This window comes from Prionailurus bengalensis, chromosome X (genome assembly GCF_016509475.1).
Source record: "Prionailurus bengalensis isolate Pbe53 chromosome X, Fcat_Pben_1.1_paternal_pri, whole genome shotgun sequence".
Lineage (NCBI taxonomy): Eukaryota > Metazoa > Chordata > Mammalia > Carnivora > Felidae > Prionailurus > Prionailurus bengalensis.
In genome coordinates this window covers 13,348,783-13,374,858 of record NC_057361.1, presented here as the reverse complement: position 1 = coordinate 13,374,858, position 26,076 = coordinate 13,348,783, and the positions used below count along the sequence as shown (strand labels likewise).

Here is a 26,076-nt window from a genome sequence, read left to right as displayed (position 1 = left end):
CAGGTTCATCCATATTGGCTGGGGCTGCTTTCTCACTATAAGGTGGCAGAGCTGACTGAGTAGTTGCTTCCAACGCCTGAAATATTTACTCTCCTGGCCCCTTGCAGAAAAACTTTTTTTGCCAACCACTGTTCTAGAATATGAAAACTGTACTATTTAAACGCCCTTCCAACCCTCGTCCCTTTCCAGCCGCGGCCCCCCTCCCCCGCCCGGCCCTGTCCCAGCTTTAGTCTCTTAGGCCCGACACGAAGGCAGAGTGTTATAATAATGAATTGTAACCTACTGGAAAGCAGAGGCACCACACAATAAATTTCTATATAAGGTAATATTACTGGTTCAGCCATCGAGTAGAGTAACGTCTGAGTGTGTTTCCCAATCAGAAAAGTGGGCATCACAGGGGCAACTGAACAATTTCGCTTGAGAATCACCATGGTCGCACTTGGAAAATATAAAGGCAGCAAATGTTCCGGGGTGCTTTTGCAGGGGGAGCCTCTCCCAGAGTCTGGATGCACACTGAGGTTCCCTATGCACGTAGGCATCTCGGCCACCTACCCCTACCCCGTACCCTGTGCTCCTGGCCCATCTGGCCTTGCAGCCCACTTTCTCCTCACCCCCGCGCCCGAACGCACTCCTCCAGGGCTACCAAGTTCCAAGGTAGAGCAGGGCTCAAAGCAAGCCATCCCGGGTCAGCTTAGGGCAGCTCTCCCCAGCTTCGCCAATCGTGGAGAGGGGTTGCCCTGGGACCCCTGCAGGTGACAAGAATGACTCAGCAGGGTCCCGGCCTGGGACGGAGACAAGAACGCCGGGGTAGGGACAAAATTCTCTGCAGTTGGAGAGGCCGCAAATCATTTTAAAGACCCAAATACGCGAACAAACGAAAACGTAATTCAAGTCGACTTCGGGCCGTTGGCGGCCTGTGCCAGCACAGGCCGCAGGTTTAGCCTAACAGGGAGGCCCGGCGGCTTCAGCAGGCGAAAACGCCCGCGGCCTCTGTAAAAGATTCCTTTCGCCTCCAACGAACCCCACCTCCACTCGACCGGGCCCCAGGAAAAGTCAGTCGGCTGGAAAGGAAACCTTTCAGGGTGCACAGAATTGCATGCCCGTGATTATCGGGGAGACTTTGAGGGCACAGTAATCTCTCGAGACTAGAAACCATTTTCCTCTCTCGCTGTGAGATTTTGCTTGGCTAAGCGGCGGCAGTCTCCCTACCCCCCCTCCCACCCCATCGCTTCGGCCTCTGCAAGCAGCCACGCCCCGTGGCCTCGGGGCTCGCGGCCCCCGCGCCGCTCGCACGCCGCGCCCCCATCCGCCCCACCCCCGCGCGCCCCCATCCGCCCCCGCGCCGGGCCCTGGGAGCGCTGGGCGAGCCCTCGCGCCTGCGCTTCGCCAACTTCCTGCCGCGGAACGCCCCGCCCACCCCCAGAAGCCCGCCTCCAAACGCCGCGTGAAGCCGCCTGCCGCACCTCATTGGTCAAAACCATGGAGCCGTTGGCTCCCAGGCCCGCCTCTCCACCGCCTCTCACTTTTCCCAGGGCGGATGCGCCTGCGCTCAGCTGCCTGGGCGGGCTGGGAGGCGCGGGTTGAAAAGTCTCGTTCCAAGTTTGGAGAGAGAGAGAAGAGCGCCTCAGACCTCGGTACCCGCGAGCGGGGAGGAGGCAGGAGAGAAGGACGCAGCGTCTGGGGAGCACCCAGGCTGTAAGACGGAGCTCTCGCTTCGAGAGCTAGAAGTGGACGCGCCTGGGCGAGGCAGGAACGCCTGTGGTTGGGCTGCTGTTGGCTAGCGAGGGGAGTCCGAGGCGGCGGCGAGGGGCGAACGACCCGACGCAAGATGGCGAGTAAAGAGAGTAAGAGGCCCTGCGGGGCGGCGCGCGCCGGGACCGCGGGGGGCGGCGGGCGCGCGAGGCCGCGGCACGCGCCGGCGAAAGGCGCGAATTGGCGTGAGGAGCAGGGGGCGGGGCCGGGCGCGAGGCTAGGCGCGCGCCTCGAGGGGCCTACGCTGGACGGGACCGCGGCGCGGAGGGCTCTGAGCACTTCCGGAGCCGGGCGCGGGGCCGCGGGTTGGGCCCCCTTCCCTCCCCCGCCCCCCCAACTCCCCTCCCCCCTCCGGCGGCGGCGCTCCCTCCGGCGCCCTTGGCTCTCGGGCGGAGGCGGCCTCCACCGCCGGAAAGCGGGCACGGCAGCTCCTTCCACGCGCGCGCGTCGATCGCTTCAGGGTCGCGGCCCTTGTCCGGGGGATTCTGGAACACGCCGGCCTATGGCTGCTGACGCGGGCTTCGTGGGAGCGGAGGCCGCTCCTGGTGGGGGATGGAGGGAGCGGGCCGAGGGGTTTCTGCTACACGTGGATTCGGCTCCCCGGGTGGGTCGTGGAGCCCCTGTACGTACGAGTCGTCATCTTAGAACAGGTGCGAACAGCTGTAACTGGCAAAACAGAATCGTTGTCCGTGTAATTACTCAATTCTGTACACACAAGCGCTATTGACTTCTAGGTGCAAAAAATAAGCTTCCTGGTGTTAATAAATATTTTCTCCGCGTTCTGGAAGAGCAGTTAGTTTGCGTCCAAATTAAATGTAAAGCTAAAGAGTAGGTTAGGTGTGGCCATCTCGAGGTGACCTCCAGTATCTGTGTACAGATTCTGACTTCGATTTCTCTCAGCCGCTTAATTGTATGGGCTTTCTCCAAATTTCAGTGTTTGAAGATACTGTGGAGGAGCGTGTCATCAATGAAGAATATAAAATCTGGAAGAAGAATACGCCGTTTCTGTATGACCTGGTTATGACCCATGCTCTTCAGTGGCCGAGTCTTACCGTTCAGTGGCTTCCTGAAGTGACTAAGTAAGGGTTTCTGGCAACTTTTACTTTGTGTAAATTTAGCTATTGTCCTGAATTTCCAAGTTTCAGCATTTTACACATAGAACATGAGCGTGTAATCAATTTAGCCCTTGGATGAACTGGCAGGTGGTTTTTATTCTCAAAACTTAAGTGATTTGTGGGATGATTTCTGACATGTAAGCGTGGGTGTAAAAGGGGGTAAAGAATGTGTGCGTTTAATGATATTTGTAGAAAACACCTAACATATTTGATGTTTCTTGGGTTTCAATACAGAGCAGCATTTTGGGGGGCCCTAGACTAATGGATTTCTTTAAAACTTTATTGAAAAATAGAATATTTACAGGAAAAGTGCACAAATCGTAAGCATACGGCTTGATGGATTTTTACAAAGCGAGCACACTCATGTAATCAGCCCCCAATATGAATAGGTTTTAATGGACAAAGGGGAAAAGAATTTAGCAACAGTTCACTGAAGAAAAGAGGTTATTGGCTAATAGCGTGGAAAACACTTTGAGGTTGTTGTTGGTCTTCGTAAGAGTGTTCTTTTCGGCTGTTTCTTACATTTCTCTGGTAATAAGTGCTGTCATTATTGAACATTTAGAATAGGGTATGGTCCATGTGAAGAGTTTTGTGTCCTGCTAATTTGGTTTAATACTCAGAACAGTACTGTGATTTTATCCTCCTTGTACTGTGGTGGAAACTGGGATAGAACTAAGTAACATCCCCAAGATCACACAACTGGTAAGTGGTGAAGTGGGATTCTGAGCCCAATCTGGGTGCCCCAGAGTTGAGGTAACTCCTGTACTAGACTACCTTTCTCATATGCTTGCACTTTTTCTAGTAGGAATTTGGCCATGAACTTTAAAACTATTCAATTTAGGTAATGTGAGTATATGACTTAATGAGGATTGACGACACTAGTCTATGAAAGGGATTTTGTGACAAGTTATGAAAATAGGAGCAAGTTAATTGTATTTAATTTTTTTAAGTTTATTTTGAGAGAGGGGGGAAAAACATGAGTGGGGGAGGGGCAGAGAGAGAAAACTCCAAAGCAGGCTCCACACCATCAGCACAGAGCCCAGTGCAGGGCTGGAACCCACGAAACTATTAGACCATGAGCCGAGCCGAAATCAAGAGTCTGACACTCCACCGACTGAGCCACTGAGGCACTTCAAGACCCAGTTAATCTTATAAGATAAAATAAAGGTCAGACTCCCAAACATTGTCCTACATACAGGTAGGGGCTTCCATTGGGGTTCCCAAAAATCTCAGTGTAAATATACAGATGTGGGAAGAGTAGCCAAGAAATAAATAATGGAGACTTCTAAGCATTGACATAACACTTTTGAGCATCACATACCTGAAGGTATTCAGGTTCTCCTTTAGAGTACCATGTACATTTGACTCTGTATTTCTGTTAAGTAAATTAAAAACTTTAACAGCTTAACTTATATTCTCTTGGATCTTTCTGACCTACCTGAACAGTAGAAAACAGCGGGGGTGGGTGAGACTGTAAGGTTAGAGACCTGAGTTTGAATCCTGCCCCCTACTTCTCAGTACCCAAATTAGGGCAGGTTGGTCAATATCCATTCCCAAGTCGTCTGATGTGTAAATGGAGGTGCTCTAGGTTCTGACTGCCTGTATTTGAGGGCATTAAATGAGATTAGGCACTGTTAAAGTGCTGGCACAGAGTAAGTACACAGTAAGTGGTGACTGATGCTGATTTTCCCACCCCATTGTTGAGAAATAATTTATTAGAGTGTAGTAACTTTCTCCATTTGGATTTCAGTGCAAACTGCTTACTCGAGTCTTTTAAAAATATTATCTGTGATATGTTTTGTGTAACAATTTTAAAAATGATCTCTATGTTCTTAGCCCAGATACTGCTTTTTTTTAAGATTTTTATTTTCTTGGGTTTTTTTATAATATAGTTTGGGGGGAGGGGCAGAGAGAGAATATCAAGCAGGCTCTGGGACTTCAGCACAGAGCCTCATGTGGAGCTCCCTCCCACCAGCTGTGAGATCACGATCTGAGCCAAAATCAAGAGTCAGACGCTTAACGAACTGAGCCACCCAGGTGCCCCAAGATTTTTAAGTAATCTCTACACCCAATGTGAGGCTCGAACTTACAACTCCAAGATCGAGAGTTGCATGTCCCACTGACTAAGCCAGCTAGGCATCTCCCAGATACTGCTTGCATATGAACACTTAGGAACAGAACAGAAAATACCTTAAATTATGTATTCCATGGTATTCTTTGCATTACAAAGAAGTGGGGTCTGGTTGTGGGGTGTGCAGTGGCTCTGGGAATGCAAGAAAATGCCAGCCAGCCTGCCTACATTCTTGGATGTTGAGGATAGCTATGTGGTGCTTTGCAGGATTCTGTTTGGGTATAAGGGAATGTGACTGTGTTTTGTTACTATATGGAACAGTGGAAATATTGGCTGCTCTTACTGCCTGGGTCTTTGAGGAACTAGACTCTGGTCAACCTCATAAGGCCTGCCTTCTACCTACATACTTCCCAGTAACTACTTGTACTTTCTAAGCTATTGTCCTTAAACTGAGTTCGTTAGTTGTCCACATAGTGGATTTGCCTTGTAAAAATTTTCATTTAGGTATTTTTAAGAAATAATTTTAGGGGCGCCTGGGTGGCTCAGTTGGCCGGGCGTCCGACTTCAGCTCAGGTCATGATCTCAGTCTGTGGGTTTGAACCCCGCGTCGGGCTCTGTGCTGACAGCTCAGAGCCTGGAGCCTGCTTCAGATTATGTGTCTCCCTCTCCCTTTGCCCCTCCCCTGCTCATGCTCTGTCTCTTTCTGTCTCAAAAGTAAATAAAAACATTAAAAATTTTTTAATAAAAGAAAATAATTTTATTCTGTATCTTTTATTCTTTTTAGTTTTTTTTTAAATATTTACTTATTTTGAGACAGAGGGGGAGACACAGAATCTGAAGCAGGCTCCAGGCTCCAAGCTGTCAGCACAGAGCCTGACGCAGGCCTGTGAACTCAAGAACCGCGAGATCATGCCCTGAGCTGAAGTCGGACACTTAACCGACTGAGCCACCCAGGCACCTCTAACCCATATCTTTTATTAGATAATTTCTTAAACATATTGAGACTAACTTAAGTCTTTACCTAAAACGCTTTGTAATCATTCAAATTCAGATGGTACGAAGTGCATAGAGTAAAAAAAAAAAAAAAATAAATCCCCTTTCCATGTCCCCTATTCTCTTGGTCTCATTACCCAGAGCAGAGACCGTCATTTTTTTTTTTAACTCTTCCTGCCAGAATAAAACACATTACACATATCTCCCCTCCATCTTTTTTATAAATTTTAAAAAATGTTTTTATTTATTTTTGAGACACAGAGACAGAGCATGAGCAGGGGAGGGGCAGAGAGAGAGAGAGAGGGGGGGGGGGGGGGAGACACAGAATCTGAAGCAGGCTCCAGGCTCTGAGCTGTCAGCACAGAGCCTGAACTCGCAGACTGTGAGATGACCTGAGCTGAAGTTGGACGCTTAACCGACTGAGCCACCCAGGTGCCCCTCCCCTCCACCTTTTTTTATGTAGCAAGTTATTCACTTGACTTTTCAATTGGTGGTTTACATGGGAGACTTTTTCCTATCAGCATGCTTAAATATACTCTTGGGTTTTGGTGGGTTTTTTAAGTTTGTTTATTTTTGAGACAGGGAGTGAGAGCCTGTGGGGGGTAGAGAGAATTCCAAGCAGGCTCCGCATTGACAGCACGAGGAACCGAATGAGGGGCTTGAACCCACAAACCCGGGAGATCATGACCTGAGCCGAAATCAAGAGTCTGACACCTAACTGACCACCCAGGCTCCCCAATACACTCTCTTGTTTTAAGGCTTCCACAGAATTCCATTTATGGATATACTATAATTTATGTCACCAGTGCCTTATTGATGGATATTTAGGTTGTTGTCAGTCTTTTGCCACTAAGACAGTGCTCCTGAGAATAATAACCTTGTGACAATCTGTTATTGTTAGAGAAATTTCTTAGCAGTGAAGTCAAAGTGATCAAAAGATGCTGACGCTGCAGAAGGACAAGGTCTTTTAACATTAGTGCTTCTGTGGCTTTAGGTGCCTCCAACATTGGAGGGAAACCTTGTAATATTGATTGGTTCAGGAAAATAGGTTTGTATTTTAATGATGGAGATGAAAGGATTTACAGGAAAAAAGAAAAATCCTTATATGGTTACAGTGTTAGGGAAAACCCAAATTGAATTTAGAGTCGAGGAATTTTTCAGGTCCTCCATTCCATGTTGGGACTGTGCTCCTTAGAACCTTTTATTTCTGTTTAACCCTATGAAAAGTGACTTCCTTTTATGTCAGCCTTAACATTGCTCTGTGGTGCCTCCTTTCTCCCAAGCATTTCCATTTCTTTTCAAATGGTTCTACTGAGATATGTTGAAGTTCCCTTTTGTTTTGAATTAGTATTCCCTGTACAGAACAGATTTCGTTTTGTCTAAGTCCTCCTAAAGTACAGTTGCTTTGAGTCTATTTTCTAGGTATGTTTTTTTTTTTCATTTAAACTTAAGTGGGTGAGTGCTCCCATGCATTGCCTCTCCCTCCCCATGTAAGTTCACCTAAGATGGAACTATCTTTTTTGATAGCCATATGCTGTTCTTGGGCACTGAACATACATCAACTAAGACTCCTGTCTTTTTTCAAACAAACTGTTATTGCTTAACCATGGTTGCTTTGTTCTGGTTTTGGAGTTGTATATGTATTTATTGTTCTTTTTTATTTTAAGCCAAATCTTAGTAAAATCTCACCATTTTAAAATTTAAAAAAATTTTTTTAATGTTTATTTTTGAGAGAGAGAGAGAAAGAGAGAGACAGTGTGAGCGGGGGAGGGGCAGAGAGGCACAGAATCCAAAGTAGGCTCCAGGCTCTGAGCTGTCAGCGCTGGGACAGACATGGGGCTCCAACTCAAACTGTGAGATAATGACCTGAGCTGAAGTCGGACACCTAACTGAGCCACCCAGGTGCCCCTCGCCTTGTATTTTTTAAGTTATTACTAAATTACATTCATAGAAGCAACCCTCACACCTCTTTTAAAAACCACTAAATCCTTTCAACAACTTAAATTTAGGAACAAACATAAATAGCCTAACTTGTCTAGTGTTGGGGCCCAGAGCCGTACGTCTTGGCCCTCCAACATTAAGCACCGTGAACGTCAATAAAGCGTTGTCTCATCATGCCATTTGCCCTCATAACCTGTTTTTTAGGTGAAGACACTGAGGTCCACAGGAAGTTGTGATGTAAGGAATTGCATATAGCTAATTTTAGTTTGATTCAGGATTTAAACCCAGTTTTTTGGACTCGATTCTTAAACTTAACATTCTATCTTGTCTCTTACTGGAAAATTAGGAATATCTAATGTACTAAGTTGGAAGATATTTTTTAAGTGAGAAGTCATGATTATGGGTATGGAGATTGGTAATGGATTGCATTTGTTAGTAACTGGTTTCCTGTAGGATTAGTGTGACTTATTTTCTTTCCTAAACAGACCGGAAGGAAAGGATTATGCCCTTCATTGGCTAGTGCTGGGGACTCACACATCTGATGAGCAGAATCATCTTGTGGTTGCTCGAGTCCATATTCCGAACGATGATGCACAGTTTGATGCTTCCCACTGTGACAGTGAGAAGGGTGGTAGGTATACCATATATTCTATTAGTGTCTGAGGGAGTGTGCCTTTTTCTAGTTATATGTTATTACAGTTTTCTACTAATCTCTTTTGGCTCAGCAGTTTAACTTTTAGGACTTTATCGCATAGAACTACTTGCTCACATGTGCACAAAGATTTCATGATATAACATTATTTGTAAGATGGAAAAATTAGGATCAATTTAGCAACCCAGATGTTAGTTCATAGGAAATTGGTTAAACACATTATGGTATGTTTGAAATATCGTGCAGCAATTGTTAAGAATGAGGTAAATGTGAAATTTTACATAGACTCACAAAGAATGAGGCAAGTCTTGTATGCTCTTGTATGGAAAGATGTCCAAGATAAATCGAGTAACTTCTGTGTGATTATAGTACCAATTTTGGTAAAAGGAATAATATGTGTTGCGTGTGCATAGGAAAAAGCAGGCATACATACCAGACAGTTTACAGTGGTTTTTCTATGGAAGCTATTGACTTCCTTTTTTACCCTGTCAAACCTATATTCCCTTGATTTGGTATTCCCACCATCACCCAAGTTTGGTCATTGTGCTAGAGGGACTCACAATACTCCATAGCAAATTATACTCATGGCTAAAATTTGTTACAGTAAAGAATACAGAGGAGAAGCAACAGGAAAAAGATACGCATCAGGGAGTCTAGGGAGGTCTGGCACAAGTCTCGTCCAGGACCGCACACGATGTACTTTCTCTCTGGCAGCAGACGACAAGGACATGTGCGGAATCTCTCTCTCCTGCCCAGAGAAACCCATTTGAGTGTCTGGATGTGAGGCTGGGGTGGAGGGCGGTTCACAGGCACATCCTGCTGGCAGCCAGTTAAGACAGCTGAAACTCAGGACCCCAGTAATGAAACCAGGTGCATATCGTCAATCTTGATGTTTGTGCATAGCGACCCTGACAAACTGGTACAGCATGGTCTGTTGCTCCAGGTGTACACCACAGAACCATCAGTCCATCAGTAACGGAAAGAACATTCTGAGGTCTGTGTTCCCAGGACTCGGCCAGGGGTCATTCATGGTCCCAGTGTCCCTCAGAGCGGCGAGGGCTCAGCAGCCAGACCTGCTGGGTTAGTGCTTTCTGCACAGCCCTAAAAGGTTTCATCTTGGCATTTTAAGGAATTTGCTTTAATTTTTTTCTTATTGAAAATAAAATATTTTATAGCTAAAGTCTTGCCACCCCATACCCCTTTCCTGACCTGCTTTCCTTGAAGACTTTATCACTGTGTCCTGAAAATCAGTGTGCCATTTTTAACTGTTATTACTCATACAGTAGTAAATATGAAGGGTTTTTACAGCTTATTTTATGCGATAATGTGTGTGTGTACCATGTAGATGCCTGTCTCCTTTGAACTGCTGTTTGATGTTCCACTGTGATTAAACCTTACTTCATTCATTGTTCAACTGGGGGCAGTTGGATTACGTGTATGTGGTATTTTGCATTTACAAATTGTGCTTCGGTGAACATCCTTGCCATGTCTCCTTATACACATGTGGGAAGATTTATCTAGTGGAGTGGAATTGCTGAGTCGTATGGTGTATTCACTGTCCACTTAAAATAGTAGAAAACTATCTTCCAAAATGATTTACTCCATTTGCCACTCCCATAATTCACAGTCCGTTTCCCTACAACTTTATGCGTTATTTCTGTAAATATTGTTATAATCAGAAATTTTTAGTGGCTTTTAATCCTGAAGTATGTGTTTATTGGACCCTTGGCTTAAGAATTAGTCCCTCTGCATAACCTATGGATATATGAAGTTACTGAAGTCACTTGTTCAGTATGTTCTAACAAGTGACTGAAGTAATTCAGTTAATACCGCTTTCTGTTTTCAGTTACAGTATTTTGTAATGGATACTATTATTAAAATAGTGGGTTTTTTTTTCAAATTTTTGAGTTTGAGAAAACAAAGCCCTGTGTTCGAAGTAAATCTTACCTAGAAATCCATTTTTTTTTTTTTTTAAAGAGGAGAGCTGTTCAGGTTGTAATAAGTAAAGGAATTGGGGGACTTGAGTGTCTTTATATAGAAGTGTTAGAGCTGTTAGAGTCCACAAAGGGAGGGGGGTTGGGTGATGGGTTGAAAATCAAAGTTGGGGCAGGTTTGGAGCAGTGTCAGGATCAGGACGGGTGGTCTTTGCTAGGGAACATTTCTCCCATTGACATGATGGAAAGGGAAGTGCTGAGAGGGAAAGAGGTGATTGTATATGGTTGTGTGGGAGTAGCTGTGGGGAATGAGAGATGATTTTCAGCCACACGGAGTAGTAATAAGCTCTGTTTGCCACGGAGAAGAATGGCTGAACACCGATACTAAACCATGGGAGCCAGTGTTCATTAAGCATTCCCATATAGCAAGAGCTGGCTGAAACTGAGAAATGGTTTGCTGCTTTTGGTTTGTTTCCTCCAGGCCCTGGACAGTCTGTTTTACTTGTTACCTCCCTGGCTCCATTAGGCATTTGAGTTGTGATTCCCTAACCCGAGACACAGGGTGAACAAAAAAGGAATGGACAAAGAAGTAGCAATATAGGTCAGGAAGAAATGATACAGTTATAATGAGCCTCCCAACGTTTTAAGTGTCAGCAACTATTCAAGTTTTTAATCTATGGGCACAAAAAAGAAAATGTCCTCATTTGTCCTTATCTGCTTAGATGTTCTCTACTTGTATTCTTTCTGCTATCATCTTGCTGCTTTCTCAGAGGTTCTTCTGCTTTTTATGTGACTTTGTTACTTTTCCAAGGCCTTTTTAATAACTACTCAACACTATAGTCTTATGCACATGCCAGATAGGTTAGCCCCCTCGTTTTAGCTTTGGCACTCCACTAGCAGTTGAATTAGGTGTGCTGGTGGAGCCAGCATATTTGTGTCTTAGAGTTGAGTTGGGGGTTAGCTAGTATGGATTTCTGATTTTAGGAATAATTACATCCTCTTCACAACTGAAAGAGGCCAGTTTTTAATTATTCTAAATCCAAGGTGAAACTTAACTTGCAGAAAATAGTGTTATCATTTTCCATTCCAAATGGGCTTTGAGAATAAATTAATTTCAAGTGGCAACTGAACCCCTATTTTTGTGTTCTCTGGTTATGTTGTATTCTGTTAAAATCTGTTGGGTGTATTAAGCTAAATGACTGGTGAATTTTAATCGTAAGTGTATGTTTATTTCTTTCTTCTCACATTAGAATTTGGTGGCTTTGGTTCTGTAACAGGAAAAATTGAATGTGAAATTAAAATTAACCATGAAGGAGAAGTAAACCGTGCTCGTTACATGCCGCAGAATCCTCACATCATTGCTACAAAAACACCATCTTCTGATGTGCTGGTTTTTGACTATACAAAGCACCCTGCTAAGCCAGGTATGTAGTAATGAAATCAGGCCATTGCTCCAACATTTTTGAAACTAGTGTACTCTATGGTTTTTAAAGGTTTAAACATTTTGGGAGTCTATTAACCGTCCTCAAAATTCAGTTGATTGAACAGAAGGACCTCCCGGCAGGTTATGCTCCTGGCTAGGGTTTATCACCGCAGAAGATACAGAGCAAAAAGCAGGAAGAAAAGATACATATCAGGCAGAGTCCAGAGAGGTCAGGCGCAGGCTTCTGAGTCCTTCCCCACCAGGGCCATACGGAACGTGCTTTTTCTCTAGCAGCAGACCACAGGGGCATGTGATAAATGTCTCTGCTCAGGGAATCCTGTTTGAGTCTCCGGATCTGGCGTTTTTTATAGAGGTCTGGTCACATAGGCACATCCTGCTCTGACCTGCCATGCTGAGGGAAACTCGGGACCCTAGCAGTGAAGCCAGGTACATCATGAATCGCCAAACAATCCTGCAAGTCTTGACAAGCTGCTACCGCATGCCTCACTGCCCTGGGCGTACACAACCTCATGTCAGTGATGACGATTTTTGTGAGGGTCACATTCCTAGGGGGTGGCTAAGGGTCAGTCATGGTTGCGGGCTACCCTGGATACGTGCAAGGGCTGAGCAACCAGACCTGCTGTGTTAACTCTTTCCTCACAAGAAAGTTGTAAACAATTTGATCCATGGGAGGGTTGCTGCCACTCACATTTGAGGGAACAGCTGTAGTTTTCAGGGGTTTGTGTCGGAGCTGGTACTAGGTTTTGCAAAGGAACTAGTCATTTTATGGTCATGAGTCTTGGTTTGTGTTGAGTATTTGCAATGAAGCACAGAACAGCTTTTCAGGGTGGCTGGGGGTCAGACCAAGTCCTAAGTCGTCATTCATATGTGGTGTTTTCCAGGCATTATAATGAACGTTACGGCTCATTCAGTGAGGAATGAAAATCGCTTTTACTAGTTCTGATAAACAGAAAATGACTTAGTAGTTAATGTGTTTCTTTTTCTCTTTAGACCCAAGTGGAGAATGTAATCCCGATCTTCGGTTAAGAGGCCACCAAAAGGAAGGCTATGGTCTTTCCTGGAATTCTAATTTGAGTGGACATCTCCTGAGTGCATCAGACGACCATGTGAGAAACTTACTCTTCCCAATCTCCTGTCCTTAAAGACTGTCAGGGAGAGTTCTGCACTGCAGGAGGTGTTCTAAGATAGTGCTGCTGATTATTGTGATAACATTTTTACAGGATTTAGAGCAATGGTTATCATATCGCCCTGGTGGAGCCTTGGGATTCCACAGAGCTCTTTTGAAGCAGCCTTAGACTAGAAGGAAGGTGGGCAAAAGGTGTCCCATTATTTAAAAGTATATCTAATGGAAACAATGAAGTGTGAGACCTGACAAATAGAAATTACATTGAAAAAACTTTTTTATATAAGAGTACATTTCACTGGGTTTTCGTATATTCACAAAGCTGTGCAATCTTCACTACTAACTCAAACATTTTCATCGAATGTCACAAAAAGAAACTCTTGACCCATTAAGTAGTCACTCCCCACTTCCCCAGCTCCTGCCAACCTCTAATTTACTTTCTCTATAGAGTTGTCTATTTCTTCATTTTTATAATTTTTTAAATGTGTATTTATTTTTGAGAGAGAGCGTGAACAGGGGAGAGGCAGAGAGAGAGAGGGAGACACAGAATCCAAAGCAGGCTCCAGGCTCCAAGCTGTCAGCACAGAGCCTGAAGGAGGGCAGGGCTCGAACTCCCAAACCTCGAGATCATGACCTTGAGCCGAAGTCAGACACTTAACTGAATGAGCCACCCAGGCACCCCTAGAGTTGTCTATTCTTGGTAATTCATATAAATGGAATATGTGCTTTTTTTTCTGTCTGGTTTCTTTTTTTTAGCGTAAGTTTTTCAAGGTTGATCCATGTTGAAGTATAGGTCAGTACGTCACTCCTTTTCATGGCTGAACAACCAGTTCATCGGTTGATGGACATTTGGGTTGTTTCTACTTTGGGCTTTGTTTTTTTTATTTGTTTGTTTGTTTTGCTTTGCTTTGGGGCTATTTTGAATGATGTTGGCTGTGAACATTTTTGTACAAGTTTTTGTGTGGATGTAGGTTTTCATTACCTAGGGGTGGAAATACTGGGTCATATGGTAATTCTGTGTTTAACTTTTTGAAAAACTGCCAAGCTTTCCCACGGCAGCTGCATCACTTCACATTCCTACCAGCAGTGTGTACCCCAGGGTTCCAGTTTCTTCACATCTTCCTCAGCACTTGTTATTGTCTCTTTTTTCTTAGAGCCATCCTTGTTGGTGTGAAGTGGTATCTCCTTGTGGTTTTGATTTATATTTCTCTGATGGCTAATGATTCTGAGTATCTTTTTATGTTTTTATTGGCTATTTATAGATCTTCTTTGGAAAAGTATTGTATTCAAATTCCTTGTCAAATTTAAAATTTTGTGGTTTTGTTTTGTTTCGTTTTGTTTTTTTTATTAGAGAGCACAAGCAGGGTAGGGGCAGGGAGAGAGAGGGGGAGACCCAGAATCTGAAGCAGGCTCCAGGCTCCAAGCTGTCAGTGCAGAGCCTGACGCGGGGCTCGAACCCACAGAATGTGAGATCATGACCTGAGCTGAAATTGGACGCTCAACTGAGTCACCCCGTGCCCCTTAAATTTCGGGTTTTTTCTTTTAGTGAGTTGTCAGAATTGTTTTTATTCTGGATACCAGTCCTTTATCAGATGAGATTTGAAAAGATTTTCTCCCACTCTGTGGCTTGTCTTTTCACTTTTTTGGTGATGCCCTCCAAAGCACAGAAATAATTTTGAGTCCAGTTTAGTTTTTATTTTTGTTACTTGTGCTTTTGGTATCCTAAGAAACCATTACATATAATCCAACATCACAAAGATTTACATCTATGTTTTCTTCTAAGAATTGCATACTTTTAGATCTTGCATATAGGTGGGTCCTTTATCCATTTTGAGTTTAGTTTTGTGTGTGGGGTAGGGGTTCATGTTCCTTTTCTGCATGTGATTATCCTGTTTTTCTGGCACTGTTTGTTGAGGAGACTAATATTTACCTATTGAGTTGTCTTGGCATCCTTCATACAAGTATCTTAAAGGTACCACACAAATGCAAAGTGATCCTGTTATTATTGTAGATCAGTGTTTGTAGCATTCTTTTTTTAAATTTTTTTTAAATGTTTATTTTTGAGAGAGACAGAGCACATGAGAGGCAGAGGGGCAGAGAGAGAAGGAAACACAGAATCTGAAGCAGGCTCCAGGCTGAGTTTGAGCCGACATGGGGCTCAAACTCACAGACCGTGAGATCATGATCTGAGCCGAAGTCGGTGGCTTAACCGACTGAGCCACCCAGGCGCCCCCAGTGTTTGTAGCATTCTTGCCACCTGCAGCTCCATACATTCCTTCATGGAACCCATACTGTAAGCAAAATGTGTTTGCTATGACTGCCCCCAGAGTTGAGAGTAGACTTCTGGAGCTTTTGAAATCTTTTATAACTTGGCCACAGGTTCTTTGCCTTCTTCCTTAGTATATCCTCCTGCCTAGAACAGGACCTGTCACATCACAGACCTTCTTTATGTTTCTACTGGTCACAATTTCTGTTGATGTTTTTCTAAATATTTAAGGCAGATAATTGGCCCAGTCAAGATTCTTTAGCTGCAGGCAATTGAAACCAACTCTGGCTGATGGCAGACAGAAGAGGAATTTATCAGAAGGACATTGGGCAGGGTAGCTCACAGAATTGCTGTAATGGCTAGAAAATGGTCCAGAACAGAGAGGAGAGGTCAGATCCACAACTCAGAGATCAGGCTGGTAGATGTTATACTCCACTCCCTCTTCCCCACGCTTGCAGTCCTGACAACAGATTTTCCTGTTGATGGTCACAGTTCAAAATCCTTGTCAGACTGCTGGAGCCGACATCATGTCCCAGTCACAAGGGAGGCTGGGAAGCAAGGTCTCCCTTAGTTCTCCAAAGGGAGGCTTTCCTCCCCTTCCCTCAAAGTGGGTGTGATAGAGTCTCCAAAACAGGGAGGATGGGTTATACTCAGTAACTTAATTACTAGTGCCTTTTGAAGACACTAGGCTGGGAGTTGCTAGTCATAATAAAAGCTGACATTTCCCAAGGGCTCTGCATGTGCCAGGCATCTTGCTAATCTTCCCAGGATCCTTCTGAAGTGAGCAGGGGAGGATGGCAAGAGCTCTGCATGTTCCTTTCTCTTCAGTGCTTGTAAATTTTGCATCTGAGTGTGTACGTATCAACAAAGGCTAAGGTGTGTGTATTATGTAAAACTACTTTTTTGTTCATGGGTAAATAGCTGCTACTGGGAAATAGCTTTGTTGCTGAAACTCAGATAAGAAAGTGATTTTTTTTAACTTTTTTTAATGTTTATTTTTAATGTTTAATTTTTTTTTAACATTCATTTTTTTGAGGGAGACCACGCAAGCGGGGGAGGAGCAGAGACAGACTGAGACACAGAATCTGAAGCAGTCTCCCGTTTCTGCGCTGTCAGCACAGAGCCTCATGCGAGGCTGGAACCCACAAATCGTGAGATCATGACCTGAGTCGAAGTCGGATGCTTAACCGACTGAGCCACCCAGGCGCCTCCTCGAAAGTGATTTTAAAAGAGATGAATCCCATGGCGTGCCTGGGTGGCTCAGTCAGTTAAGCGGCCGACTTTGGTTCAGGTCATGATCTTGCGGTCCGTGAGTTCGAGCCCCGCGTCGGGCTCTGTGCTGACAGCTCAGAGCCTGGAGCCTGTTTCTGATTCTGTGTCTCCCTCTCTCTGACCCTCCCCCGTTCATGCTCTGTTTCTCTCTGTCTCAAAAATAAACGTTAAAAAAAAAACCTAAAAAAAAAGATGAATCCCATACCAGTGTCAGTGGTATTACTGCAAATATACCTTAGTGGACTTACCTTTGTCTTAAATTGTTTGGATGATAATCATTGCCCTATATAGCTTACAATGTTTTTTTCATAAACAGTATGTCTTTCCTCTTTGTGATGGTTGTCAATAGAAGACTCCACTCCCAGAGCCTGCTGATCTGTGATCTTTGAGGCCTGTGGCCTCTCCTTGGGTTCTGCTGATATTTTGAGGAGTACACTGTGGGGATCTGTCTGCAGGCCCTAAGGTTTGGCCCCTCAAAGTAGCCTAGTTGGGGTTTCTGGGCTATCCACCTGTCTGACTTTCTAATGTGCTGTAGTGGTTTCTGCTGTGAAGTGAGACTTAGCCTCTTTGCTTTTTTAAGAGGCATGTTTTAGTTTTAATTCCCAGTCTCCCAACCTTGCTTGAATTTTTAGGATGTGAATTTCTGTTCAGTAGATATGGAATGTTGGGCTCTCAGTGTTGCATTGTGTAATCTAGATGAATTTTAGACACTTGACTTTTAGATACTTGACTGTATCTAGGTGGAAACTTGAATGTGATTGTCTCTTGCTGCCATCATGCTCGGTTTCCCTGTCCCTGTTACCATTTCCTTTCCTTGCCCCTGCATCTCAGATCATGGAAGCTATACTACAACCATACACTCTTCTGTTTCTGAAGCTTTACTTTTATTTACATTTCCTCTGCCTTGTGTTTATTTCTACCTCTTATATAGTTAAATAGTTTTCTTAAAGTTTATTTAAATAATCTCTACACCCAGCGTGGGGCTCGAACTCATGACCCTGAGATCAAGAGTCGCATGTTCTTCCAACGGAGCCAGCCAGGCGCCTATAGTTAAATAATTTTTTAACGAAGGTTATTTGTTTTTTCCTTCCTTTAGACTGTCTGTCTGTGGGATATAAATGCAGGACCAAAGGAAGGCAAGATTGTGGACGCTAAAGCCATCTTTACTGGCCACTCAGCTGTCGTAGAGGATGTGGCCTGGCATCTGCTACACGAGTCATTATTTGGATCTGTTGCTGATGATCAGAAACTTATGATGTAAGGTGGAAGGTTCAGTGGGGTCTTCGTATATGGGTGTCCTGTATGAGACCATCAGTGATTCTGGTGGCCTGTGGTTTGATTTTTTTTTTTTTTAAGGCCTATACTGGCGTTAAAAACTTTAGTGAGGTAGAATTGACATACAAGAAGTCATATAATGGCTGTTTTTGCATAGAAGTTACTGTGCTATATGAATGAACATAATTTTTATTTGAAAAAAAGTGTAAATGTGAAGAAACGTGCTTGGTAGCGTAGTGGTAAATATCAAAATTGGGAGTCAAGGTGACTTTGAAGATGAGCGCTAAGAATGATTGCATCAGGTCACAGCCACAGGGCTGTGCTCAGTCACCTGTCATGTGTTTTATCTCGTAAACTAATATCTGAGGCTAATATGGCCAGATAGTAAAATTTAACAAGGCTAGGTTGTAGGAATCAAATTATTACATCATTCTCTACAGAGTAGTTGGTGTATGCTTGAAATAGTTGGTAATTAAGACAGGAATCTAATCAACACGAAACCAGGAATGATAGCCTTAGTTTATTTTCCGTAGGTTTAGAATATGTCCTTTAGTGGTTGGAAGTCCAATGGCAGCTCTGTATGTGGTTGGGGTGTCTCTAAAGGGGCGAGCATAGCGGAGATAGGGTGGTGTGGAGCAGTGTGGACCTGGAAACGAGTGTGAGCGTGTGACAAGCTGGGGAGGGTCGGGTGGCTTCCTCTTGTGCTGTGTGCCTCGTACCTTTGTGTTGTAGATGGGACACCAGGTCCAATACCACCTCCAAGCCGAGCCACCTCGTGGACGCTCACACTGCCGAGGTCAATTGTCTGTCGTTCAATCCCTACAGCGAGTTCATTCTCGCAACTGGCTCTGCGGATAAGGTTTCTAAGTTTTTGTATATTTGGTGTTTATGGACCCAGTTGCCTTGTTCTATAATCAGATACTCTAAAATTCTTCTGTGAAGTGGAGAAATGAATTCCTTTTCATTTATTTTTTCTTCAGACTGTAGCTTTATGGGATCTGCGTAATTTAAAATTAAAACTCCATACCTTTGAATCTCATAAAGATGAAATTTTCCAGGTACGTGACAGTTTTCTGGTGTCTCTGTCAGGTTTTTACTAACTTTTGGATGGGGGCTATTTAAATTTTTTTTGCTTTTATAGCAGACATGGTATGTATATATATTTTTAAGTTCCTCTTCTAGGTTAACTAGTGGGAAGTACCTTGGAGCTCTGTGAGATTATTACTTTAGAAGTAGAAAAGACCTTGCAAAACAGGATCAGTTTAAAAATTGAAACCCAAGGATTCTTCAGTTAAGGTATCCAGTGTGGGTGGGTCCTCTAGTGAAAAAAACAAAACAAAACCTTGTATGTGGTTTCAAATGGAGATTTGGATAGGCTTAAGATGCACTTCATTGAAAAGTTTACAAGATTCTGGGATGGTTATGGGGCCGAATAAGTTTATGGGGATTTCTAGCTGAGGTCCCCTGTATTGGGAAGTGTGGTCCTTCTCGGGGGGCAGGCTAGGGAGATGGGCCATTTAAGAGCACTTGAAAGGCCTAGGACAAGGAAGGAGGGCCGCAGGCCACAGAGAGTATTGCAGAACAGGACATGGGAAAATCTCGAGGATTAGAAACTATCCACAAATGTAGGAACAGATGATTCTTTACACTTCCAAATCTGTATTACTTAGGTCCACTGGTCTCCACATAACGAAACTATTCTGGCTTCAAGTGGTACTGATCGCCGCCTGAACGTGTGGGATTTAAGGTAACTCACAATCTGGTGACGAGAAACTGCAGAAGTATGTTAATCTGGCAGATGATGTAATAATAAACTAGAGAGTAGTTTGCTAACCCCGGTTTAATAAGCCAAATATATTAAAGCAACTTTCATGTACCTTCCTTAAGAGTCTTTCTTCTGTGAAATAGAAATGAATCAGCAAATGGACTGCAAACTAGATTGAGAAGATCAGTTTTTTTTCTGTTGATATTCAGGCATGAAGTTGGGGGGAGTGTGTGGTTTTAATATCCAGATAATTGTATTGTGGACACTCTTGCTGTAGAAAGGGGGTGTGGATGCTAGCTGTTCACGTCTCACTGGAGCTCACTTGATGCCTGCACTCCTAGAGTGTTTTTACTGCTTGCTCTTCGGTGCTTTCATTGGTTCATTTGGAAGAGCTGAGCTCCCACTGTGGGCTGTGTAACTGCTGGGGATACACTTGGGAACGGGATAAGCGCAGCCCATGCTGTGAGAGAGCTTATGTTCTTCTTGGACTCAGTATTTTATAGTTTCTTCCAATTTTATTGTATTTATTTTAAGTTCTTCTGAGATAAAGAGCGAGCGGGGGAGGGGCAGAGAGATGGGGGAGAGAGAATCCCAAGCAGGCTCTGTGCTGTCAGCGCAGAGATCGCGACGTGAGCCGAGATCAAGAGTTGGACTCTGAACTGAGCCACCCAGGCTCTAGTTTCTCCCAGTGTTTAAAGTCCCTTGATTTTTGAGTAGCTATTCGAAGAATTTCAGATTCCTTAATTTTTTTTGTCTGAACCTTTAGACCCATTAATAAAGGTGTTCAGTTATATATATTTCTAAGATGTCATTATCCTAAGTTTAAATCATTAAATTACCAAAAGATAACTTGTTTTCTACCTTCATTTAAATGTATTGCTTTGAAGTGGACTAAGTTTTTAGTTTATTAAAACTAAGCCCACCTTAATTACAGAGACAGGCAGGTCCTTCAGTGTAGAGGACATAAACACTGTGGAATACAGTGCTCGTATTCTAAACATCTGATGTTCTGTGTTCATGTGCAACAAACTCTGGCCATGATAGAATCTTGGAAATGTAGACGATCTTTAAAGCAGATATTTGACTATGTTCAGTTTTATTTGAAAACAATTTTAGTAGTAAAATTAGAAACTTAAAACTAGTGGTTGTATGGAGTGATGCAGCTGAATTGTCCCTATAGGTGCCCGTAATAAATTTGCAGGCATTATAAAATTTCTTCTTAAAATTCTTTCATGACTTGCATACTGTTAAAATTACATTAGATAAAATTATGGATTAAAATGGTCAGCGTTAGGGACACCTGGGTGGCTCAGTCGGTTGAGCATCCGACTCTTGATTTCAGCTCGGGTCATGATTCTGGGGTCGTGAGATCGAGTCCCATATTGGGCTCTGCATTGTCAGCATGGAGCCTGCTTGGGATTCTCTCTCCTCTGTCTCTATCCCTTCCCTGTCCGTTCATTCTTTCTCTCTCTCTCTCTCTGTCTGTCTGTCTCTCTCAAACATTTAAAACAAAACAAAAAAGGGGCGCCTGGGTGGCGCAGTTGGTTAAGCGTCCGACTTCAGCCAGGTCACGATCTCGCGGTCCGGGAGTTCGAGCCCCGCGTCGGGCTCTGGGCTGATGGCTCAGAGCCTGGAGCCTGTTTCCAATTCTGTGTCTCCCTCTCTCTCTGCCCCTCCCCCATTCATGCTCTGTCTCTCTCTGTCCCAAAAATAAATAAACGTTGAAAAAAAAATTAAAAAAAAAAACAAAACAAAACAAAACAAAAAAAAAGGTCAGTGTTAGCAATTGGTACTCCTGACTGGAGGATAAACAGAATTGTCTAGCAGTCCCATGTGTTTGGTTTGAGTTTAATGGGAAGAAAAAGAAAGTATCACTTGGAAGGTTGTGTATTTCGGCTGCTTTTTCAGCAGTTATTACTAGCTAAGTCCACATTGGGGCTAGATACCAGGGCTGATATTTGGTGTGTAAAGAGATTTCACTGTTGGGCCTGCTGGCAAATTCTACAAATGGAATTTAAGAGAAGGAAAAAAAAAAACAGCCTTCCCTTGACTGATGTGTTGTTTCACCTTTTAAATCCAATGCAGTAAATAACCACAGTTAAGAATAATGAATTGTATTTACTTGAATATTGAATTGTAAATTAACTTCTAGCCATTTCATTGTGGGGTCTTCAGTTACGAACAGCTCTTAAATCATTTACAGGAAGTAAGCATCCCATCCTTCCACCAGTAATTAGTAGAGAAACTGTCATGGATATGGTATAGAAGTTGTTTCTAGCATGTGTTTTAAGATGTGTTTTGTGGGCTGATGCTGGTTTTGCAAACATCCTTCCCATTACAAGAATTCCAATAACGAGAGCATTATATTCTTTCTTAATAGCAAAATTGGAGAAGAACAATCAGCAGAAGACGCAGAAGATGGGCCTCCAGAACTCCTGGTATATTTTGGCTTTGTTATGCAAGATGAAATGTTATGTGCAGATTGGACAATTTGTTATTGATCCATGTATCTGGAAAATAAGTCAGAACTTCAAGCACTAGCTCTTGAAGATGATTTCAAATTGGAGGTCTTAAAGGTTATTGTGATTGGGTTTTGACATTTATTGAAACTAGTAAATAGAGCACAGTAGGTTTTTACGAATGTTTCACTAAGAACCAGTTGGGTTCCTGGGAAATAGTGTAATTTCTCACTGATTCCCGATGGTAATATTTCTGAGGGTTTTTTTTTGGGGGGTGTGGGGGGTAGGTATTGATACTCAGCAATACTTCCCACTATTTAACCATATAGACATGTTTTAGTGACCTGAGTTTTTGAGGTCCCTGCCCAGAAAATGAAGACATTCTCGATCTTGTTGGTGCCAACATGGTCTACCATCTCTCTCCTACTCCTAGTTGAATCACTTACATCTCCTTGGCCCTTGGGAGGTTTCTGTGGTGTGTCTGTCTTGTCGGTCTTCGTCCTTTAAGTCCCTTTCCTACTAAGCATGGCCAGACTTCACAGTGGTCCGTCCTCGCTCTGAATCCACGTTCGTTTCCACCAGTTACTTGGCACATGGCCACTCATTCCTCTGTAACGTGTTTTTAGTTCCTAGGCCAGTACTCAGTTTTAGTATACTTGTGCTTTGCCCACCACTTTTAAAAGAAGATGCTCACTAAACCTCCATGTTGCACGGACGTCCAAGATCCCCTTACTCCTTGTCCGATGTGTTCCCATGCCCACCAGCAATGGCAGAAAGTGGCAAAGGGGTATAAGGAGATTCTCACGTGCTAGCATGTTCTGTGTCCTGCTGATTAAAGGATAGCATTTCTTAATAAACTGTCATCCTAGACAGATGATAGCACCTAAATGGTTTATTCTGTATTGAGTGGCTTAATCTAAAGTCTGTCTTGGGATGCATGGCTTCGTGGTTTTAAAGTATTTTCTAGCTGAGTTGTTGCTACAAGATGTTTTCGCCCAGCTGTTTGTACTTAATTTCGGTAAAACCTTCATTGAGATACAGTTCACCTATTTAAACTGTGTAATTCAATGGTTTTTAGTATGTTCACAGAATCGTACAACCATTGCCACAAATCAGTTTTAGATCATTTCCCTTTCAAAAAGGAACTCTGTCCGCTCCCGGTCTGCTCCTTTCCTCAGCCCTTGGCAACCAGTGATCTACTTTGTGTCTCTAGATTTGCCTGTTCTGGACAATTCCTAGAAATGGAATATAACGTCTTTTGTGACTGATTCGTGCACTTAGTATGTTTTCAAGATTTCCAGCTATTTTTGGATACCCTGTATCTTATGGTTCTAGAACAATTTTGTAGTTCTTGAGGAAATCACTAGGATTTTGCTCCTTTGACAAGAGAGCCTGAAATCAAGGGACATTTACTTGTGGTAAACTGGATACTATAATTTTAGTGTAACAGGATCTTGATTTGAGGACTCCTTCTGTATTCCAAGCCTGTGGTCTGCACATACTTTCTCTTATGTCCCCCTTAACGTGATTTTGAAAAGCTGTTTTTTTCCTATTGTTTTTAAACTGAAAAAATTATTAGGTAAAATAGTTACCTTGCTTGTAACCTAATTGTCAAACGAGTCAAATCAGACTTGGTCAGGAACTGTGACTTCTTTGTTCAAAATCGTGTATTCATACTGTCCTTGTGAGAATGGTTTCTTCTGAGGTAAGGAAAGCCCAGTACTCTCTTGTGAGGCTGTGTCTTGTAGGAAGTGAGCCTCTGCCCCCTTCACTTCATAGCAAAGCTCTCTGCCTGGCCTTTCTGGGGCTTTGCTTTTAGAGCTAACTCCCCCCCCCCCGCCCGGGGTGGTGGTGGTGGTGGTGGTTCTTAATCCCCACCTTGAGTGATGCGCCATGAAAAGATTGAGGGTGGCTGGGAGGTGTGCCTTTCTTTTAGCAAGGGGAGAAGGGGCACCTGGGGGGGGCCCTACAGAGAAGAACCAGGAGACTCCTCAGGTGGGCCAGTTTTAAGAATGTCTGTAATAGAACATTATGGAAATTTATTGCCTTAAATATTGGTACCTAACCACATACATTTGATAATGAGGCTGAATTAACGTTAAATGTATCAGGTATGGAAATGGCAGTGCGGTTGTGTAGGAAAATACCCTTACTTTTGGGTGATGTGTGGAGAATTATTTAGGGGTGGTTCAGCAGGTGTGTCTGTGTAGGGAAACACACGTGTTAACATTAGTATTTGGGAAATGTAGGTGGAGGGTGTCCAGGCATTCACTGTTATGTTCTGTCACCTTTTCTGAGGGTTTGGAAATTTGCAAAATAAGTGGAGGGTGGATTTACTAAGCCTGTAAACCCCTCCCTCTAAACCTCCGTTGCAAGACTGATGCTCTGGAAACTTAAGATACAAAACAAAGGCTTTATTTTTCAACTCTTGTTAACAGTTTATTCATGGAGGACACACCGCCAAGATATCAGATTTTAGTTGGAACCCCAATGAACCTTGGGTCATTTGCTCGGTGTCTGAGGATAACATCATGCAGATATGGCAAATGGTGAGCTAAAATGTTTATTTTTCCTGAATGAAAAGGAGAAAAACTATTTACTCAAAGTATTTCTATTATAAGTTGTGCATATCACACCAAATACAGAAAGGAAACAATCTTAAAAGACTTTTGTCCGTTTTAACAACAGTCTTTTAGTTCAGTTATGTACCTGTCAGGTCAGGAGAAACCTGTGTGTACCCGCCCCCCCCCCCCCCACACACACACAGCTGTGGACACAGCATCTGGTCGCTCTGCACGACTGTTGCCCACTTCACCTGGGCTCTTGGCATCACTGCTGGATGTCTGGTGTCTGCTGTGTCATCATAGGCAGTATTTGCAGGGTACTGAGTGAGTTCTCTGGTGAGGAGTACTAAGTACCTGACCTTTCTAAGGCGCTGTTAACCAGCCAAATCTCTTAACTTCGGGGCTACTGCTTCATCCAAATGATGCTTGAAATACTTTTGGAAAACACTTGTTACGATAGGAATAAGCAGTACGTGGACAGCTAGGTATGGCGGTGCGATTTACACACTGGTGAATAAGAACACCACCTCAGTGTGTCCTCATTAAAGTGTGGGGGGAAAACCTCTAACCTAAAAATTTCCAACACTGAAACCCATTGACCGGCGAATCCTAAAGCGTAGACAGAATTATCTCATGCTGTTTTAGACAATTTTGTAAAAACGATGAGGCGTTTTTACCTATGCTTTTATTTGGTTGTCCTCTCCAGGCTGAAAATATTTACAATGACGAAGAGTCAGATGTCACAACATCGGAACTGGAGGGGCAAGGATCTTAAAACCCAAAGTACAAGAAACGTTTCTATTGAATGTAATGCTACACGAATGCTTGGTTTATCAAGCGCCAAAAAGGCATTGTATAGTAGGACATGTAAGTGGGATGGCATACGGCGTTCTTTACCTTCTGATTCTAGCACTTTCAAGTGAGCTATTGCGTACTGTATCATATTGTAGCTTTTAGGGAAGAAAGTTATGTTAAGAAAGAACATCACCGTTTTAAAATGCAAGTAGCAGGGTACTGCCTTTGATTCAACTATTTTAAGTCCTTGTTTTCTCAAACTGAGTGCTTGCTGTTCCCAGATATGCAAGAATAACTTTTACACTTTTTCCCTCCAACACTTGTTGATTGGCTTTGCAGAAATAAAGTTTTAAAATAAAGTCTGTTTTATTCTTTTAGAACCTGGGTAGGAGAGTATGTATGTGTGTGTCCGGTCTTGTGAGAAAGCTGGTACGTATGTGCCTTGAACTGACTTTCTCTCCAGGGTACCTGGACAATGTCCTACTGCAAAGGTAGGGAGAAGGTAGGTGTGTTCGTGGTCGATAGACTTGTAAACCCGGAACTACCCTGATCTTCCACTTCTCCCCACCCCCTCCCCCACAAAAGCTTGATTGCTTACACGGCAGGGGTCAGCAAAGCGGACAAACCCAGGTTCGCCCCCCAACCTGTTGTGTAA

General features: G+C 43.5%; 1 protein-coding gene across 4 annotated transcripts; it reads left to right on the top strand.

Moving 5' to 3' along the window:
- Positions 1-1,492: 1,492 nt before the first annotated feature.
- On the top strand, positions 1,493-25,780 carry RBBP7 (RB binding protein 7, chromatin remodeling factor). 4 transcript variants are annotated; one of them, XM_043570301.1, is made up of 12 exons: positions 1,493-1,844; positions 2,687-2,831; positions 8,358-8,503; positions 11,709-11,882; positions 12,893-13,008; positions 17,660-17,820; positions 18,571-18,697; positions 18,819-18,896; positions 19,509-19,585; positions 21,984-22,041; positions 24,501-24,611; positions 25,333-25,780. In XM_043570301.1, exons 1-12 carry the CDS (start codon positions 1,829-1,831, stop codon positions 25,399-25,401), a joined length of 1,278 nt encoding a protein of 425 aa, XP_043426236.1. In that variant the 5' UTR covers positions 1,493-1,828; the 3' UTR covers positions 25,402-25,780. The 4 variants fall into 4 exon arrangements, with proteins under 4 accessions (XP_043426236.1, XP_043426237.1, XP_043426234.1 ...); XM_043570302.1 differs by having other exon boundaries at positions 1,527-1,844; positions 11,736-11,882; XM_043570299.1 differs by lacking the exon at positions 1,493-1,844 and adding an exon at positions 1,935-2,402.
- The last annotated feature ends 296 nt before the right edge of the window (positions 25,781-26,076 follow it).